Source organism: Neomonachus schauinslandi, chromosome 4, assembly GCF_002201575.2.
Source record: "Neomonachus schauinslandi chromosome 4, ASM220157v2, whole genome shotgun sequence".
Lineage (NCBI taxonomy): Eukaryota > Metazoa > Chordata > Mammalia > Carnivora > Phocidae > Neomonachus > Neomonachus schauinslandi.
Genome location: NC_058406.1, coordinates 34,898,822 through 34,916,060, shown reverse-complemented (window position 1 = coordinate 34,916,060; position 17,239 = coordinate 34,898,822). Strand labels below are relative to the sequence as shown.

The 17,239-nt window shown below is 40.1% G+C and overlaps 1 protein-coding gene and 1 pseudogene across 1 annotated transcript in view; one reads left to right on the top strand and one right to left on the bottom strand.

Moving 5' to 3' along the window:
- The window catches only part of TESK2 (testis associated actin remodelling kinase 2), a 121,779-nt gene that overhangs the window by 69,696 nt on the left and 34,844 nt on the right, over window positions 1–17,239 (top strand). Inside the window, exon 3 of the mRNA XM_021684439.2 lies at window positions 9,164–9,212. Coding sequence (XP_021540114.2) covers window positions 9,164–9,212 — 49 coding nt within the window. The remainder of the gene's footprint in view (window positions 1–9,163; window positions 9,213–17,239) is intronic.
- Window positions 2,054–3,202, bottom strand: LOC110575262 (annotated as a pseudogene).

The following is a 17,239-nucleotide window of genomic DNA, read 5'->3' as shown; positions in this document are numbered from 1 at the left end:
TTTGGAAAGCCATAATGAAGAAAGAAATGTAGCTTATCATATTTTACTTTATTTCTTTTTGCTATGGTGGGGTAATAGGAATAGAATTATTCTTTTTTTAAGATTTTATTTATTTATTTGAGAGAGAGAGAGACAGAGATAGTGAGAGAGAGCATGAGTGGGGAGGAGAGGGGGGAAGCAGACACTGCTGAGCAGGGAGCCTGACATGGGGCTTGATCCCAGCATCCTGGGATCAGGACCTGAGCCAGAGGGAGACGGTTAACCAACTGAGCCACCCAGGTGCCCTGGGAATAGAATTATTCTCAGGTAGGGATACTACTTAATCTCAAGAGAAGCATCTTTTCTATAGGAGGCTCACTAAAAACAGCTATTTATGCATACAGTTTAGCCACATTCTGCAAAATACCCACTTAACTTTTTATTACAATTGCCTTCCAACAGAATGAACCCTAGAATGAAAGTTCTGTGAGAGCAGGGACGTTGTTTTATTCACTGTCCTGTCCCTAAAGCCTTGCACATAGTAGCCACTCAATAAAGAATTGTTTATTTGCAATGATGTGGCTGGAACTAGAGGGTATTATGCTAAGCAAAATAAATCAGGCAAAGAAAGGCAAATAGCGTATTTTTCTCTCATATGTGGAATTTTAAGAAGCAAAACAGGTGAACGTACGGGAAAGGAAGGAAAAATAAAATAAGATAAAAACAGAAAAGGAGGCAAGCCATAAGAGACTGTTAACTATAGAGAATAAACTGAAAGTTGCTGGAAGGGAGGTGGGCCAAACGGGTGATGGGCATTAAGGAGGGCATTTGTTGGGATGAGCACTGATGTTATATGTAAGTGATGAATCACTAAATTCTACTTCTGAAACCAATATACACTATATGTTAACTAACAAATTTAAATAAAAAATAAAAAGTAAATTTTAAAAATAATTGTTTAATAAATGAATGGCATGCTGATTCTCATAATTCCAATGACTGGGGAGTTGTACAGATACTTAGAGAAAAGTGACCTATTTTAAAGATACCTGTAACAACTGCAACTCCCTCAGATTAACTGTTTTCTCATTATCTTCTTCATATTTCCTCTGTTCCACTACAGCGTCCTCCTTTTTTTTTAAGATTGAATTTATTTATTTGACAGAGAGCACAAGCAGGGGAGCAGCAGAGGGAGAAGCAGGCTCCCCACTGAGTAGGGAGCCCAATGTGGGGCTTGATCCCAGCACCCTAGGATCATGACCTGAGCTGAAGGCAGGCGCTTAACCACCTGAGCCACCCAGGCGCCCCCAGCCTCCTCTTTTTTACCCAACTAGTTTGTCTGACAGTAATTGACACTCTCAAATGCTCTTTCTGCGTAGGTTATAGACACTGCCATGCTGGCCAGAAACCGTCAGCATTCCAGATTCAGTCTTCCAGTACTCTGTATTATGTTCATTATTTGTTAGACTTCTACCTGCCCCACATTCCTCCTACTCACCCTCTTCCATATTAGGTCGTGATTTTCATAGTAAAGAAACTGACAGATGAATGAAGTTAAATGTCCCACTTTTCCAAAGCAGGAAGTGGAGGTAGGGACAAGGGTTAGGGAATGAAGAGGAGAGTGGGCACATAAAAACCAGCTTTTTGGGGTGCCTGTCTGGCTCAGTCAGTGGAGCATGGGACTCTTGATCTTGGGGTCATGAGTTCGAGCCCTATTTGGGTGTAGAGATTATTTAAAAATAAGATCTTTTTTTTTTTAATTTTAGGTACAAGTGACAAATATATTTCTTTTTTTTTTTTTATTTTTTTATTTTTTTTTTTAAAGATTTTATTTATTTATTTGAGACAGAGAGAATGAGATACAGAGAGCATGAGAGGGAGGAGGGTCAGAGGGAGAAGCAGACTCCCCGCCGAGCAGGGAGCCCGACGCGGGACTCGATCCCGGGACTCCAGGATCATGACCTGAGCCGAAGGCAGTCGCTTAACCAACTGAGCCACCCAGGCGCCCCGACAAATATATTTCTTTTTATTGTTATTAAAATTTTCTCCAATGTAGTTCAGTAAATGAAGTATTTTATTTTATTCCAGTGTTGGTCATAGTTTGAGCCCTAAACACTCCCTTCTGTTTCACCTCAAAGGGAGCTCCTTTGTATGTAGCTACACACTCATCATTAGTAAAGAGATCTGGTTGGATCTGCTCCCAAATCTTCTTCTTAGGATTCAGCTCTTTGTCAGGTTCTCCAGGAAAAGCATCAAAAACAATTCTGTCTTCAGGAGCAGATCCATTAGGAGGTGCCAAGATTTCAACCTTCTCAGGTGAACTAGCACACATCACCATTGCTTGAGATATTACTCCCCTCATCTTTGCAGGTTTCAGGTTACAAAGTAAAATCACCATCCGATTTTGCATCTGTTCAAGGAACACGATTCACCAGGCCACTGACAACTGTTCTTGGGGCTGTTTCTCCAACATCTACTTCTTCCACATATAAAGAATCTGCATCAGGTGTTTTCTGGCAGTGATGATACAACCAACTCGAACATCCAGATGAGAAACATCTACTGGCTTAGAGTCAGTGCTTCCTGCTACTGACTGCTGTTTTTTCTCCTTTTTCTCTCCTTTCACTTCAGTTTTCTCTTTCATCTTCTTTTCTTCTGCTCCTCCTCCTATCTGTTCTTTGGCACCAGAAGTTATAGTTGTTATTGGTCTAGACTGTATCACATTTTCAGAAACTGTGGAATTAGCTTGCAGCAGAGTACCAGCTGGAAATGGTATTTGTTTCACTCCATTTTGAATTTCTGCCTGAATTAGCTCTTGTTTCAATTCTTCAATTTCTTTCTTTAATTTAGCATTTTCTTTTTTTTTTTTTAAGATTTTATTTATTTATTTGATAGAGAGAGACACAGTGAGAGAGGGAACACGAGCAGGGGGAGTGGGAGAGAGAGAAGCAGGCTTCCCACTGAGCAAGGAGCCCGATGCGGGGCTTGATCCCAGGACCCCAGGATCATGACCTGAGCCGAAGGCAGACGCTTAACAACTGAGCCACCCAGGAGCCCCTAATTTAGTGTTTTCAACTCGAGGTTTCTTCTCTTCTCTCAAAGTTGCCTACAAAATTGCTTTCTCCTTAAGAAGAGCAACTTGCTGCTTTAAGTATTCAATAATTTGATCTGCTTCTGCACCCTTCTGTTCCAGTCTCTTCAGAACAGCACCATTAGTTGCCATTTTTGTCAAAAATGGCAGAAAATCATGAATCGGTGGACGGAGCAACCTGGGGAGCCTTACCCAGGCAGCCTCAGTCTGGAGCCTAAAAATAAAATCTTTAAAAGAAAAAAAGAAAGAAGCTTTCCTGCCCATTCACCTTGTGACTGAATTTGATTCTCACCTGGTCCACGTTTAAGTTATAATTATAATAATTACTTATTTTTTTTGAACTCTTATTGTGTACCAGTCACTGTTCTTTGGACTTTATATTCATTATTTCATTAATCTCTTCCAATGACCTTGTGTTGTGGACAATGTTATCCTATTTTACAGAAAGGGAAACTAATGCTTGCCCAGTAGAGTGGAGGTGGGATTTGAGCCCACACCCTCTAACTTTAGAGCCTTTTAACTCTTTACCAATTTGCTTCCCATTTATGCCCAAGCCAGAGGTAAGTTTCAACTGGTCATTGGCGCCTGCATCCTATTTCAGTACTGCCTAGATCTTTGCTTGGGTTCTTTTCCTTTTTCAAGTTCCCACCAAGTCTCTGGATGCACTTAGAGAAAACTAGTGGTCCAGAAACCACCTCTTGGAGAAACTCTGAAATTTCCATATTAGTAATTTTGGTCGAAGTGGCATGTCTTTAAAACTCTACTGTGATGTTACAGCCAACCACACATTCTCCCTCACTCAGTTCCTTTTCACTCAACAATCATTTACTGCATGTGCATACTATTTGCTGGGCACTGTATTCATAGCACTGTGGGTGTTATGAACACAAGGAAGAATATGACCTGGACTCTGCCTTCATGGAACTTTATGGTCCTTTCCAGCCTTATCACTGCTTTGCCTTTACTCTCACTTGTAGTCAGTCTCCCCTTTTCTTTGCCCTTCTAAACTAGAGCTTACTTGAGACTGGAGGACATTGTAGGTTTTTGTTTTTGTTTTAAGATTTATTTATTTGAGAGAGAGTGAGTGTGGGGGAAGGGCAGAGTGTGAGGGGGAGAATCTCAAGCTGACTCCCCACTGAGTCGGAGTCCAACCCGGGGCTCCATCTCACAACCTTGAGATCATGACCTGAGCCGAAATCAAGAGTCACATGCTTAACCAACTGAGCCACCCAGATACCCCTTGAGGGCATTGTTAATAAGACTTCCTTCTTTTTTTTTTTTTTTAAAGATTTTATTTATTTATTTGAGACAGAGAGAATGAGATACAGAGAGCATGAGAGGGAGGAGGGTCAGAGGGAGAAGCAGACTCCCTGCCGATCAGGGAGCTCGATGCGGGACTCGATCCCGGGACTCCAGGATCATGACCTGAGCCGAAGGCAGTCACTTAACCAACTGAGCCACCCAGGCGCCCAATAAGACTTCCTTCTTGGCAACCCAAACCCAATTGTCACTGGCCTTGTGACATTTATCTTCTCCCACTTTAATGATCATCAGTAATAATCATTTTTTATGGTTTTTATTTTTAAATTATTTTTGTATATAAATATAACCTGTTGGTTGAAAAAACTTCAAATATAACATAAATGTGTACACTAAAATATAAAAATTACCCCTTACCTCGTCAGTACTACTTACTATCTTTCTTCTTTGTTTTATAGCTTTTTTGAGATTTAAACGACATATAAACTGCATATTTATTTATTTATTTATTTATTTATTTTTATTATGTTATGTTAATCACCATACATTACATCATTAGTTTTTGATGTAGTGTTCCATGATTCATTGTTTGCGTATAACACCCAGTGCTCCATGCAGAACGTACCCTTTTTAATACCCATCACCAGGCTAACCCATCCTCCCACCCCCCATAAACTGCACATTTAAAGCGTGCACTGCGATAAGTTTTGACATATGTATATACACCCATGAAACCATCACCATGAGATAGTGAACATATCCATCCTCCCTCAAAATTTCCTCCCTCACCTTTGCACTCCCATAAACTCCACCCCTCTCAGGCAAATATTGATCTGCTTTTTTCACTATAGATTGATTTTACTTCATAGACTTTTATATAAATGGAATGGTACAGTATGTACTTTTTTTGGGTCCAGATTTTTCACTCAGCATAATTATTTTGAGATTTATCCACTGTTGCATATATCACTGGTTCATTCCTTTTTGTAGCTGAGTAGTAGTCTATTGTATGAATACCATAATTTGTTTATCCCTTCAACTGCTAATGGGTATTTGTGTACAAGTTTTGTGTTGATATATGCTTTCACTTCTTTTGGGTTGAATGCCTAGGAGTGGAATACCTGGATCATATGATAGGTACATGTTTATTTAAGAAACTACCTCAGTGTCTTCCAAAGTGGTTGTACCATTTCATATTCCCACCAGCACTGCATGGGTATTCCGGTTGCTCTTCATTTTTACCAATATTTGGTATACTGAAAGTCTTTAATTTTAGACATTCTAATAGGTGTATACTATATCTTATGGTTTTGATTTGCATTTCCCTAACGATTTTGAGCATCTTTTCATGTACATATTTTCCATCTGTACGTCTTCTTTAGTGAATTGTCTATCTGAGTCTTTCTCTATTTTTTAAATTGGGTTATTATTGTATTTTGAGAGATTAAAAAAAATCTAAACATGGGATGGGTGGCTCAGTCAGTTGAGCGTCAGACTCTTGATGTTGGCTCGGATTGCGATCTCTGGGTTGTGGGATCAAGCCCTGTATTGGGCTCTGCACTCAGCACTCTCTCTCACCCTTTGCCCCTTCCCCCTCTAAGATAAGTAAATAAATCTTAAAACAAAATTTAAACATGAATCCTTTCTTAGATATATGCACTTGCAGTCTATGACTTGTCTTTTCATTCTCTTAACAGTGTCGTAAGAGCTCAAGATGGGGCACCTGGGTGGCTTAGTCGGTTGGGCATCTGCCTTCAGCTCAGGTCATGATCCCAGGGTCCTGGGATTGAGCCCTGCATTGGGCTCCTTGCTTAGTGGGGAGCCTGCTTCTCCCTCTCCCTCTGCGCCCCCCACTCGTGTTCTCGCACGCTCTGTTCTCTCTCTCTCAAATAAATAAAAAGTCCTAAAAACACAAAGAAGAGCACAAGATTTTGATTTTAAGAAGTCTAATTAATTGGGGTGCCTGGGTGGCTCAGTGGTTAAGCGTCTGCCTTTGGCTCAGGTCATGATCCCAGAGTCCTGGAATCAAGCCCCACATCAGGCTCCCTGCTCAGTGGGGAGCCTGCTTCTCCCTCTCCCTCTGCTGCTCCCCTTGCTTGTGTTCTCTGTCTCGCTCACTCTCAAATAAATAAAATCTTAAAAAAAAGAAGTCTAATTAATTTTTAATTTTATAGATTATGCTTTGGTGTCATGTCTAAGAAACCTTTGCTTAATAGAAGGTCACAAAGGTTTTCTTTTATGAATTCTTCCAGATATTTTATAGATTTGGTTTTACATTTAGGTTTACGATCCATTTTAAGTCAATTTTTATATATGCTAAAAGGTATTAATCCAAATTTATTTGTTTTCCAGTTCCAATCCAGTTGTTCAAGCTCCCTTTGTTGAAAACACTATTTTGCTCTACTGAATTGCCTTTGCACCTACCTTTGTAGAAAATCAGTCATGCATTGTATTCGTTTCCTGGGACTGCCTAACATTACCATAAACTTGTCTAAATTTATTCTCTCACAGTTCTGAAGTCTGAAATCAAGGTGTTGATAGGCAACACTTCCTCTGGAGGCTGTAGGGGAGAATTCTCTCTTGTTTCTTCTGACTTTTGGTGACTCCAGACATTCTTTGGTTTATGGCAGCATAACTCCTATCTCTGCCTCTGTGTTTACCTGGCCTTCTCCCCAGATATCTCTCAAGTGTCTTCCCCTCTTCTTTTTTTTCTTTTTTTAAATTGAAGTATAGTTGAGGGACAACTGGGTGGCTCAATCGGTTAAGTGTCTGCCTTCGGCTCAGGTCATGATCCCAGGGTCCTGGGATTGAGTCCCACATCGGGCTCCCTGCTCTGCGGGAAGCCTGCTTCTCCCTCTGCTTGTGCTCTCTCTCTCTCTCTCTGTCAAATGAATAAATAAAATCTTAAAAAAAATAAAATAAATTGAAGTGTTGTTGATATACAGTATTATATCAGTTTCAGGTGTACAACATGGTGATTCAACATTTATATATATTACAAAATGCTTACCATAAGTGTAGTTATCATTTGTCACCACACAAAATTATTTCAATATTATTGACTGTATTCTCTATGTTGTACTTTATATCCCCATGACTTATTTATAACTCGAAGTTTGTACCTCTTAATCCCCTTCACTTGTTTCTCCCATTTCTGAACCCCCCACCCCACAACCACCACCAATTTGTTCTCTGTATTTATGAGTCTGTTTTTTCAATTTAATTTTATTTTTTTTAAGATTTTATTTATTTGCAAGAGAGAGAATGAGAGACAGAGAGCATGAGAGGGAGGAGGGTCAGAGGGAGAAGCAGACTCCCTGCTGAGCAAGGAGCCTGATGTGGGACTCGATCCCGGGACTCCAGGATCATGACCCGAGCTGAAGGCAGTCGCTTAACAACTGAGCCACCCAGGCGCCCTATGAGTCTTTTTTGTTTTGTTTGTTTTGTAGATTCCACATATAAATGATACCATATAGTACTTAGTAGTAGTACTTCCTAGACATTTTCTATTAATATACAAACTTTTTTTATATAAGTGGGATTTGTAGCCCACTGTTTTGTTTTAACAGTATATTTTGGATATCTTCCCATATCAGTGCATAAAGATCTACTCCATTCTTTTTTAATGGCTATATAGTATTCCAATCTATGAATATGCCATAAATATTTAACTAGTTTTTTATTGGCAGGTATTTAGATATACAGTGGTGAAGTAGGTGTCCTTTTATATGTACCCAAATTGAGTATATTTGTAACATAAATTCTGAGAAGTGGAGTTGTTGGAGCAATTAAAATATTTGCTAGATATAATCAATTACCCTTTGAAAAAGTTGTGCCAAGAACTTAACAGTGTTTCCTGTTCCTGTTTTCTTCACCTTCTGGGCAACACTGAGCATGATCAATCTTAATCTTTGTTCATTTGATAGATTTAAAAGCAATATCTTCTTTTAATGTATATTTCTTTAATTATAAGTGAATTAGAGTATTTTGATATTTTTACTAGACATTTTACTTACTCTTCTATGAATTATATACATTTTTTTCTTCTTTTTCTTTTTTTTTTAAGATTTTATTTATTTGAGAGAGAGAGCAAACACGAGCAGGAGGAGGGGTAGAGAGAGAGGGACAAGCAGGCTCCCTTCTGAGCAGGGAGCCCAACACGGGGCTTGATCCCAGGACTCTAGAATCATGACCTGAGCCGAAGGCAGACGCTTAACTGACTGAGCCACCCAGGCACCCCTTGCTTATTTTTCTACTGAGTTCTTTTTTTACATATTTGGAAGAGTTCTTTTAATGTTAAGGAAGTTAGTCCTTTCTCTTCCAGCAAATGTGGGCTTTTTTTCCCTCTCTCTCTCATAGTTGGTAGTTTGTAAACTACAGACCTTCAGCTTGGGTAGTCCAACTTACTTACTTTCTAGATGAGGAAACTGAACTTCAGATAGGGTTAGTATCTCTCTCTCTCTCTCTCTCTTTTTTTTTTTTGTGAGCATGTAGTCAGAAAGCAGTGGAGCTGAAACCAGCATCAAGTTTCCTTACTTCCAGTTTGGTGCTTTGGTGCCTTTTCTAATATACCATGCTATTTTTAAAGCTTACTCCTTTCTCTCTTCCACAGTTGCTTTTTACCACTAGATCTTGCCACAACCAGATGTTTCATGGTAAACTTAGAAATTTACCAGCCTGGTATCAAAGTTAGAGAGGCTGCAGGGTTGTACAGGAACCCAGGAGACTTCACAGGTATTGGATTGTTTCTAATGCATGAGTAACTAAACTAGTTTCTCAATATGGCAGTTGTGGTATTTTCATTTGTTTAAAAATATGTGTTTTGTTTCATAGGTTCATGGGTGTGTGTGTACATCAAGGACAATTGCATGCACTTACAGAGGTAAGACTTAAGTAAGCATATTGAAGTGGCTTCTTTGCCTTAGTTTCAGCATTTTTGGTTCCATAGTAATTATTACTTGTATATGCATTTATATTTATGCAAAAATGGCAGTGTTAACAATGCTTTCTTCTCTTGCCTGGGGACAATGGCCATCTCTCTTAATACTCTTGGATTCCCTCATAATACTTGGTGAGTACTCTTAAAATATGAGTGCTCAAATATTATATTGATTCTTGCTGCCTGGATGACCCCTTCCTAAGCTAAGGGATGGCATCACTTGGCTGCAGACTCTTTCATGGTAACAGACATAAACGTTTGGTGTCCTGATCTAGAATTCCACTGTCACTGCTGTAGTGTCCTGATTGGTCTTATTACTCCTTGGAATTAGTTTACCTCTCCAGTCTCATTTCATTTTCAGCCTCTTCTTGGCAGATAATACATGATAGCCACTGCTTAGCCTCTGAGGACCAGAGCCTCTCTAGAACAAAGGCTTCCTAAATTCAGGTACTGAGCTGTCAGCTTCAGAATTTGCTTGGGTGCTTCTTAGAAACACAGGTTCCTAAAATCTCCTAGGTTTAGTAGGTCTTCATAGGGCCCATATGTATTTTTAAAAGCTCCCCAGATTATTCAAGTGAGCATCTAGATTTGAGAATCTATGTTCTAGAAAGTGTTCACAATCTTCCTTGGGAAGTAATTACCAAAATACAAAGTGAAGAAACTTAGGAAGGAAAATTGTTTAACAGAATTTGTGATTATTGGTTTCCTGCTGGCTTGGTGCCTGGTATTAGTCCTTAATATCTGATGATGGAAGGTTCCATATGCCTCACTCTTTGTCTCTTTTCCCAGTTACTGAGGGCACCAGAATGTGGAATGTGTGTAGCTCTGTCCTGCCTCTTTTATGGAAGGCTAAAGAAGGCAGAATAATGAGAATAAGAGCATGGGCTCTGACATCTTTTTTTTTTTTAAAGATTTTATTTATTTATTTGAGAGAGAGAGAATGAGAGACAGAGAGCACGAGAGGGAAGAGGGCAGAGGGGGAAGCAGACCCCCCGCTGAGCAGGGAGCCCGATGCGGGACTCGATCCCGGGACTCCAGGATCATGACCTGAGCCGAAGGCAGTCGCTCAACCAACTGAGCCACCCAGGCGCCCGGGCTCTGACATCTTGATTGCCTAGATTTGAATTTATCTGTGTCTCAGTGTTGTCATCTGTAAAATGGGAATAATAATAATGATAGTATCTGCCCCAGGGAGTCTAGATAGAGAAGAGGATCCGTGTCTGAGGCCTAGAGTATTTCAATTTTAAAAGTCAGAGGAGAGGGTGCCTGGGTGGCTCAGTCGTTAGGCGTCTGCCTTTGGCTCGGGTCGTGGTCCCCGGGTCCTGGGATCGAGCCCCACGTCGGGCTCCCTGCTCTGCGGGAAGCCTGCTTCTCCCTCTCCCACTCCCCCTGCTTGTGTTATGTCTCTCTCTGTCAAATAAATAAAATCTAAAAAAAAAAAAAAAAGTCAGAGGAGAAGGGCATATTTTAATCTTTTTTTTTTTTTTAATTTATTTATTTGCGAGAGAGAGAATGAGAGACAGAGAGCATGAGAGGGAGGAGGGTCAGAGGGAGAATCAAACTCCCTGCTGAGCAGGGAGCCCGATGTGGGACTGGATCCCGGGACTCCAGGATCATGACCTGAGCCGAAGGCAGTCGCTTAACCAACTGAGCCACCCAGGCGCCCGAGAAGGGCATTTTGAGAGGGAGTGGCTAGTGAGTTAGGAAGAAAACCAGGAGAATGTATTGGCCTGGAATGGAAAGGAAGGAGTTTCAAGGAGGAGGGAGTAAGTAATTATGGCAGATCTTGCTGATAAAATGATCTCACAGGGATTTTGTAAAATGCTTATTTAGCACAGTGTCTGGCATATAGTAATTGGTTAATACGTTTTAACTATTACACCTTTTATTATTAACATTGACTGGGCTTTCCTGAACTCCTTGAATTGTCAGTATTTTTCATTTGGTATTTAATACTGCTGTTCAGGGGTGCCTGGGTGGCTCAGTTGTTAAACGTCTGCCTTCAGCTCAGGTCATGATCCCAGCGTCCTGGGATCGAGCCCCACATCGGGCTCCCTGCTCAGTGGGAAGCCTGCTTCTCCCTCTCCCATTCCCCCTGCTGTGTTCCCTCTTTCACTGTCTCTCTCTCTCTGTCAGATAAATAAATAAAATCTTTAAAAAAAAATACTGCTGTTCAGTACTGCTGTTAATGTTATTAAAATTTTTTTAAACTTTTTATTGAAGTGTGACATAACAGAAAAAGCACACATACGAAATGTGTACAGCTCACTAAATTTTTACAAATGAACACACCCATAACTAGCATTCCAGATCAAAAAACATTTTCTGTGTATTTCTTTTCTCAGAAGTGAGTCTATAAATTCTTCAAAGACAAAACTCTGTCCTTCTCTCAAGTCTTCTATCTGCCAAAGCTCTGACACTAATAATTGTTAAAGTATTTGTTGTACTCCCTGGTTATATCATTATTCTCTGAAATGTAAGTTTATTGGAAGGGCTTGTATGTTGGTTTTGCTGACAAAGAAGAAAATGCTTTAAAATCGGTGATCATGTTGCAAATTCAGAAGTGGGGTATAATGGAAATGGCAGAAATGAATGATCTTAATGCAGCATTCTTTTGGCCATGTTGCACTTAAATAGTATTTTTTGTTGTTTGTTAGCTTATTCATAGCCATATATAACATATAGTGCCTGCTTTGTGAAAGTGTGTATTTCCCGTATTACTGATGAGATCTTGGCATAGCTTATCATACAAATAATTTTTATTATGATGTTAATAGGCTGATGGTCATGCAGCCCAAATATCCAAATGCTTTTTGTTATTTTCAGAAGGGGATCAGCAAAGGCCATCATGGCATAGATCTCTGGGGAATCCTATGTTTATCCTATAATTTGATTTGGCAGCACAGCTATTGGTTTCACTAAGGATTGTGAAAATAAATTACTAATAACATCTAGCACAGCACTGGGAACTTAGATGACATTTAGTAGATTTTTCTTGACTGGTGGAATGCTGCTCTTTACAATAATGTGAACACCATCCCTTATTTCTCTTAAAGTAGTTTGTCAATAATTACAGCGGACAAACATAGCTCTTGTTAGTGCCTATAGAGTATTGATATAATTAAGAAGAGTATTTCTCATATACAGTAGTGATCTGGACTTTTCTGGGCTTGAACCATTTCCGTGACTCTTCTTTAAAATTATAGACACTGGGAGCACCTGGGTGGCTCAGTTGGTTAAGTGTCTGCTTTCAGCTCAGGTCATGATCCCAGGGTCCTGGGATCATGACCTGAGCCGAAGGCAGCTGCTTAATGACTGAGCCACTCAGGCGCCCCAATAAATAAAATCTTTAAAAAAATAATAAGCTGGCTCAGTCAGTTAAGTGTCTGCCTTCGGCTCAGGTCGTGATCCCGGGGTGCTGGGATCAAGCCCTGTGTCAGGCTCCCTGCTCAGTGGAGAGTTTGCTTCTCCCTCTACCCCTCCTCCTGCTTGTGCTCTCTCTTTCTCTCAAATAAATAAATAAAATCTTAAAAAAAAATTGTAGACATTAATTGAACTTGGAGCAGTCAGACAGTTAGGTACTACTAACTACTACAGATAGTTTTACCTGTAGTGAAGTATAGACTTCTGAGTTTTTAAGCAAATGAGTTATTTGTTAAAAAGAAAACAGTTTGATAAAAGATCAAACAAAACCTTTTAAGTTTAATGAGTTGAATTAAGAATCCATATTGTATCTAGTAGAAATGCTCCATAAGTATGTCTTTAACTTGGGAAACCCTAACGTCTTTCATTTGGTCATGAGTATCAAGGAAGTGAAAATCTTCGGTTTTTAAAGACAGAAAATGTAACCCTATATATTAGTTAGCCATGGCTATGTAATATCCAACCACAAAACCTCAAAAGCATACAACAGTAACATTTGTTTCTTGTGTAAGTGCAGGGCTGAGCTGAGCTGAGCCCAGTTAGGCAGTTCTGCTAGTCTCACTTGGGCTCACTCATGCATCTGGCAGGTCAACTTGTAGTCTGATCTAGGTTGGGCTTTGCTGGGAGGCTTTGCTCCAGCTGCTTCTCACCCTTCTTCTGGGATCAGCAGACTAGCCTGGATGTGATGATACCAGAACAGCAAGAGTATGCCAGCCATTTGCACAAGTGCTTTTCATGATTCTGCTTATATTCAAGTTTGCTTGGCCAGCATCTTCATTGGACAAAACAAGTCACACACCTGAGTCCACACTGGGAGCATATTGCAAAGTTCTATTTCAAAGGGCATGGATTCCGTAAAGGGTGAAGAACTGCGATCTGTTGCCATCTCCCATATCCTATAAATATCCCAATTAAAAAATCATAATTATTTGTCTTTTCTACCCTACTTGAGGGCAAAGACTTTCTCCCATTATAAAAATCATAGCTACCAGTATAAACACCTACTGTGGGATAAGTGCTATGCTTGGTGCTTATATATTAGCTGTAATTCTCACAATTCTGTAATCATATTTTCTCCATTTAGATGAGAAAACTAGGCTTAGAGAAATTAAGGGAATTTCCAAAGTAGGATTTGGATCCAGATTCATTTGACTTCAAAGCCTATACCCTTTCCATTATAACATACTGTCCTTAATTCACTTACATATTTCCCACAGTGCTAAGCGCTTATATATATATATATCCCCACAGGTTCTTGTATGTATAGCATGTGTAGTATTTGTGGAATTTGATTTTGACTACTTTTATATTTCGGGTTACTTGGAAAAGATATTTCCTGGTTATTAGATATATTAGAATGTGTTCGGTTGCAAGTAACAGAAAATAGTCAAAAGACCTCAAAAAACAAAATGACTAATATAACTGGAATTCCAGTAGCTTATTAGGTTAAGGTTGGTTTAATTCAGCAGCTAAGTAGATGTTATTTTTTTTTAAGATTTTATTTATTTATTTGGCAGAGAGAGACACAACGAGAGAGGGAATACAAGCAGGGGGAGGGGGAGAGGGAGAAGCAGGCTTCCTGCCGAGCAGGGAGCCCGATGCGGGGCTTGATCCCAGGACCCTGGGACCATGACCTGAGTCGAAGGCAGACGCTTAACGACTGACAGGCCACCCAGGCGCCCCTAAATAGATGTTATTTAGAGACTCCATGTCTTTCCATCTCTTTGCTCTGCCTTTACCTTGTCAACTTCATCCTAAGGTGGCTGTCATTCTACTCAAAAAGTAGCTGCCACCAACTTACATGCTATATGTTTTCTCTTCCATATCCAAGATGGAGGTGTGGGGCATTGTCAAAGACAGAAGAGAGAGATACTTTGAGACAGATTATGTGTCATCTCGTAGTGTCTTCTTTTTGAGCTTGTTAAGAAAGGCACAAAGAGGGAAATATCCTCCTAATCAAATAGTTTAGAGATCCTTTTTGTGCAGAATCTTTCAGTGCCTAGAAGATTGGAAATTTGGGGAATGAGTGGGGTATAAGGTTGTCGGGTAGGGATCTCAAGTGACAATACTCTCTGGTCAAAAGAGTCAGCGAAAGAATTGCTTGGCAGATGTTTTGGGGTCTCTCTTGCCTTCTCTACTATGGAGAAACTATGCCTTTTTCCACCGTTCCAGTAAGAATCACTCAGCTATAGACACAGCAATTGCTTGGCCTGGTGAGGTGATTCATTCCTTTTACAGCAAAGTCACTTTAGCCAGGCAGATACTTGGTACTAAAAGAAATGCTCTTAGCTCATGAGGGAATGGATCAGCCCTGCAGGCGGCTGAAAAGAACTTTTTATTCACATAGCCCTCATCCTCTTCTCACTCACCATTTCCACCCCCCCACCATACACCTTCTTTCTTTTTTAAAGAATAGTTACTTCGGAAATTCCTTGTTTATGTGGGTTGATATGTGTTGTTTCTGAGTTTTTTTTTGTCAGACTTATAAGAAGCCTTATATAATCAGAGAGCTTATAATGAAAGGAAACTCTGTCGGTTCAGTGACCAAACTCATGCATTATTTATAAAAATGAGCAGCCAGACCCCGATTCTAGTTTCTTGGTGTGCTGTGATATTGCTTTTAGTTGTGCCTGCTTCTTTTTTGTTTCTGTGTGGCCCAGTACAGAGTATTCTCTTGACCTTATTTACCTTGAGCTAGATGCAGTATTGGTTGGTGCCTGCCTTGAGTTAACTTTTGCAGCATAGCCATACCTATCTTTCAAGCATGGGGTGGCTTTGAGGAGACTATTTCTACCACATGATAGTGAAGAGGACATTTCAGATGTACCAACAATGATTGCCCCTGTGGCTCAAAACTTCTAAAGGAATGGTGAGGGTAGGAGAAATGACAGGCTGTGAATTAGCATCTATCTGCAAGGGAAGAAAGAGATTCACTTTACACATACCACTTTGAGTGAATCTGCTGTAGGCTAGGCGGTCTTCTAGGCTCTGGGCTTATCCGGATAAAAAAGAAGCCTATTCCCCTATTTATTGCTATATAACAAACTACCCTAAAACTTAGTGATTTAAAACAACCATTTTGTTTTGCTTGTGATTTTACAGGCCAGGAATTTGGAAGGGCTTTGCTGGGTCTCTGATCCACATGTGTCAGCTAGAGGACCCACTTCCAGGATGGTTGCTGCATTTGCATGTCTGGTGCCATGGTCAGTGGAGGTGGCTTGGCCCCTCTCACTGCATGGTGTCTCATTCTCGGTCATCTCCATATGGTTTGAACTTTCCATAGCTTGGTGATCTCAGGATAGTTGGACTTTGTATATGGTGACAGGAAAGAGGTAGAGGCCACCCACGTGGGAGCTGAAAGACTTCTTATGACCTACCTTTGAAGTTCCAGAACGTCACTTACGCTGCATTCTCTTGTTCAGGTCTGATTCACAGGGAGGGGAATTATTAGACTCTACATCTCACTGACCTTTTTTATTCCACTGCAATGTCTTTCATGAACTCAGTATTTAGTGACTGGGGTAGTAAGAAATTTCTCACTATGTCCTTCCTTAAAAGCTATTTTTAAATATCCAGCCATTATTCTATGATGTTAACTCTTACATCTCCATATGTATTAATAGTTGTTACTCATTATAGTTCATATTCTTTTTTTCTGTCATCTCCTGTTTTCCACTCAATTATTTTACTAATATTTCAAATACAACATAGCTCAGTTAGGTCACTCTTTTCAATCTTACCATTGTCTATTGTTAGAACACTTATTCCTCCAAATAAAAACTACAGAATTAGGGCGCCTGGGTGGCTCAATTGGTTAAGCAACTGCCTTCGGCTCAGGTCATGATCCTGGAGTCCCTGGATCGAGTCCCGCATCGGGCTCCCTGCTTGGCAGGGAGTCTGCTTCTCCCTCTGACCCTCCCCCCTCTCATGTGCTCTCTCTCATTCTCTCTCTCTCAAATAAATAAATAAAATCTTTAAAAAAAAAACAAAAAAAACTACAGAATTAGGTTTTACATTTTCTCATCTCTTGAATTTAACCAGTTCCTAATCCTTTTATTTTCTTTGTGATGTCTTTCTGAATCTTCTTTCTCTGCCTTCTTGCCATGACGTTATTCCATGTCTTGATTCCTACAAAGACTTTGGCTGGCTTTCCTGTCTCTAATCTTTCTTTGCTTCATTTTGGTATATCACTACTCAAATAATCCATTAGGCATACTTCGATAATGTGATGCTTCTGTTTAAAAACTTCTATTTAGGGGCTCCTGGGTGGCGTAGTTGGTTGAGCGTCTGACTCTTGGTTTCACTCAGGTCGTGATCTCAAGGTTGTGAGATTGAGCCCTGCGTGGCGCTCCGTGCCTAGTGCAGGGTCGGCTTGAATTTCTCTCTCCCTTTGCCCCTCTCCCCCCTTGCCTGTGCCTACTTCTCTCTCTCTCTCTCTCCCTCTCTCTCTCAAAAATAAATCTTTAAAAATAATTCTTAAAAACTTCTGTTTAGCATTCTAGAACTCTCTCTATTTGATTTCAGAATACACATCCTTCCCTTTAGTT